At 35.3% G+C, this 3,962-nt stretch overlaps 1 protein-coding gene across 1 annotated transcript; it reads left to right on the forward strand.

Annotated features, from left to right (window-relative positions):
* Positions 1-1,830: 1,830 nt before the first annotated feature.
* On the forward strand, positions 1,831-3,457 carry LOC124371772 (transposable element P transposase). Its single transcript, XM_046830117.1, is given in 2 exon segments — positions 1,831-2,277; positions 2,279-3,457. Coding segments are annotated over 2 exon segments (939 nt in total). The 5' UTR covers positions 1,831-2,136; the 3' UTR covers positions 3,077-3,457.
* The last annotated feature ends 505 nt before the right edge of the window (positions 3,458-3,962 follow it).

Consider the following 3,962-nt stretch of genomic DNA (forward strand, 5'->3'; position numbering starts at 1 on the left):
CGTGACACTATATTTTAAAGTGTAGGTGTCCGTTAACCCTACGGGCATTGATAACCTCCGTGTTTTATGCCCTTAAAAAAAATTAAAAAAAAAAAATGAACGAATCTTTTGTTCCAGTTGGTGACGGGCAATCTGGCATACAGCCAATTGCATGTATTTGGCATGAAGCTATATCATGAAAAAAAGAAGATATTTGCAGCACAATCTACAAGTTCCTCACTTTAGGGATGCTGAAAAGGTTATCTTGTGGATGGATAACTGTGCTGCACAAAATAAAAACTGGGGGGGATTGTTTTCTTTCATGGTCTACGTTATAAATAGTGGTGAAATCGCAGCTTCAGAGATAGTTTTCAATTACTTAGAATCCGGTCACACATTTATGTCTGCTGACAGCTTTCATCACCAGGTTTCTAAGCAACTGCGGTTGAAAGGTAAAGTCTATGACTTCAAAGACTTCCATGAAGCTGTCCACAACAGCAACTCAAAAAAGGTAACTGTTGTAGACATGAATTTTGATGATTTTTTTCTTGAGTTTGATTACTCATCCTCAAGTAAAATAAATAAAGCAAATCCGAGACCGTATTTAGCTAACATGGTTCAAGTTTCTTTTGAAAGAGGTGAAATGAATTTAAAATATAAAACATCATTTTCCTCAGATAATATTTCTTTGAATGTTTTAAAACAGTCAATTCTTTAAAAAAAAGATTCCTCAACCTCTGAAAAGAAATAGCCCAAGGGGTATTCTTAAACTAAAAAAGGACGACATTTTAAAGAAGTTGGTCCCACTCATGCCTCACAATAGAAGGGAATTTTGGAATGAAATGCCAACGAGTGATTGATTGCTCAGATCTCATAACTGAACCTGATTAATAGTAATGTTGTTACATTGTTTTTAACATAGTTCATAAGTTATATAATGTTCAATCTAATAATTAGTACTTTTGTAATCTTTTTAAAATAAAACTATAATATGCTTTCATTTTTGTTTATTATTTAATCAGTTTATAGAGAAACCCGATTGAATGGTTAGATAACGTATGTGTGTTTTTGAATAAATTGCTAGTAAAATTATAATTTCTAAATAAAAATTATCATATACATTTATTTGGTTATAAATAGTGGTACTGTAGTTAGAATTAATTGATAAAAATTTATTCTTTGTCAGACTGAAGTGATATATCTTATGCTCCCAAGAAAAGATTAGGCAGCAGATACGGTTTTTAAATATTGCCATAAAGTGAAATACATAGCCAAAAGAAGGTATGTGTATATACGGTCTTTTGGCTTTGTAAACAATTATGCACAAAAACAGTGACTGATTCAAAAAATAGGAACATAATGATTTTTGTCACATAAAACCTAATTTTAATAAGATTTTCATACTGTACATTAGTTTGAACATAACCGAAGATTCATATGATCAATGTATTTTGAGAAATTAACAATGAAAGTGTGCAAAAGTGAAACAGCCATTTTCTCAGTTTGCCATATTTTGTATATACGGCCTTTTGGCCTAGCGGAGCAGTGTAGGTTTAAACGTAGTGATATTGCTGGCGTTGAATCTATAATTCTATTATTGATTTTATGTTATTTATAAAGAGTAATATATAATATAATTTATAATGAGTAGATCGCCTTTGAGTGAACGTACAATTCAACGCTTAGTTGAAAATGATTATGTGAGTGACAGTGAGTGCAATGATGTGGCTAGTAGTTCACATGATGAATCTGAGCAAAGTGATGCCGACGACACAGATTTAGATCCTACGTTTGAACAAAACAATTCTGGAAGTACACTACGAGACCAGTGTTGTCGTCGTCAGATGCACGGTAGGTAGAATAGACACGGTAGGGGTCGCGAGGAGGATGCGCAGTAGCATGTGACGTCAACGGGGCCCAGCGCCGACTTCACCGCTACCTGGTTACGTGGAACTACAAGCTACTGTCTGTTTCCGGCTGTCATTCGGCTGTATGTTTCCCGCGTTTTTTGTCATTGTGTCTGACAGTAGGCTGAGTGAAGTGTCTATAGTGCGTTTGATGTTGATATATTTAAGTTTTAAGTTATTTACAGTCTTAATTTTTGTTAAAAGTACCGTATGTGACTATGTGTTGGCCTAGTGAAATGTAATAATAATAATGCCGTGTTGTGCAGTAGCTGGTTGTTCAAACCATTCAAGACATTCTAAAGAAACGGGAATATCTTTTCATCGTTTCCCTACGGATATTGATTTAAGAAAACAATGGGTAAATGCATGCAAAAGGGCCGATGAATTTAAACGTCGATAACGCCAAAGTATGCTCAGCCCATTTTGGGGAACATGATTTCGAGCGAGACTTAAAATCTGAGTTATTAAATACGAAAAGTAGAAGGATTTTAAAGAACACAGCAGTTCCTTTCTTTGGTCTGTCAAATTTAAATGAACGTGCAATCTCACGATTAAAACGAGTTGAAAGTAGGGAAACAAAAAAACAAATTAGTAACATTTTTTGTGAGATCGCCAACATAGATGAACCGTCTGATGCGATTCCAGAATCAACCAATGATGAAAACCTTATAGTAAACGACAAAAGTGAATCAGAATATAATTTATTGTTGAATAAGCAATTAGCCGAAGCAATTGCAAAAATTTCCGTGTTGGAAAATAAACTTAAGTCATATGAATCTCTTTTTACAAAATCACAACAACAGTATATTTTGCAAGGTCAGTGTAGGAGTTGGAGCCAAGAGGATGTCTCAAAGGCAATTACATTAAGATGTATTTCAAAAAAGGCATTTTCATTCGTTAGAGATGTGTTAAAGCACCCACTGCCAAGTGAGACTACTATTAAACGTCGGCTAAGTCACTTTTCTATAAAACCAGGTTTCATTGATATGAGTTTAAAAGTTATGGAAACTCAAGTTAACGTGTTTAGTGATTTTGAAAAGAACGTGGTTTTATGTTACGATGAAATGAAGGTCAACTCTGACTTATGTTATGATAATGTGGAAGATCGAATTTTGGGTCCATATTCCATGGTACAAGTGATTGTGGTCAGAAGCATAGTAGGTAAGTGGAAGCAACCCGTTTTTTTATGATTTTGACCGACCTGTAGATAAGGCACTTTTGTTTGAAACCATTGCAAAGGTGGAAGCTACAGGTTTTCGAGTAAGGGCCTTTGTAAGTGACATGGGACCATCTAACCAAAAGCTTATGAAAACCTTGGGTATTATACCTGGCAAAGTAACTAGTTTAAAAAATCCAATTGACGCCACTCGTCAAATTTGGGCGTTTTTTGATGTTCCACATTTGCTTAAACTTTGTAGGAACCATTTATTGGATCATGGTTATCAATTGAAATCTGGCGAAGTAGTTTCAAAAGAAATTTTTTCTAAACTCGTTGAACTACAACATGAAAAGGATTTGAAGTTTGCTTACAAAATTTCCACCTCTCATATACTTTTGTCAGGTACCGAGAGGCAAAAATGTAAGAAAAGCCGCAGAGCTACTCTCTGGGACAGTTGCTACAGCAATTGAATTTAACTTTCCCGGAAATGAATCCATTGTGAAGTTTATTAGGATCATTAACAATGGCTTTGATGTTCTTAATTCGCGAATGCCTAATCACCCATGCAACAAACTAAAGGTAGCCTATGGGCTACATTTAGCAGAGCAAAATCACGCTCTCAATGAGCTCTTTGATTTGTTCAGTTCTATGCGTGTCTTGGGAAAGTCCAACTTGTTACCATTTCAAAATGGCTTTCTTATTTCTATATTGAGTATTCAGGGACTGTACAATGATTTGAGAGCTGAAGGCTTTACCTACATCATGGCAGCCAGGTGCAATCAGGACATCCTTGAATCGTATTTTTCCCTGATTCGTGGGCTTGGACGATTTTATGACCACCCTCTACCGATAGCTGTTGGACAACGAATAAAAGCTTTACTTTTAGGCCACTTTGCAAGTTCTATTGTAGCTACTGG

This window comes from Homalodisca vitripennis, unplaced genomic scaffold, assembly GCF_021130785.1.
Source record: "Homalodisca vitripennis isolate AUS2020 unplaced genomic scaffold, UT_GWSS_2.1 ScUCBcl_1956;HRSCAF=6227, whole genome shotgun sequence".
Lineage (NCBI taxonomy): Eukaryota > Metazoa > Arthropoda > Insecta > Hemiptera > Cicadellidae > Homalodisca > Homalodisca vitripennis.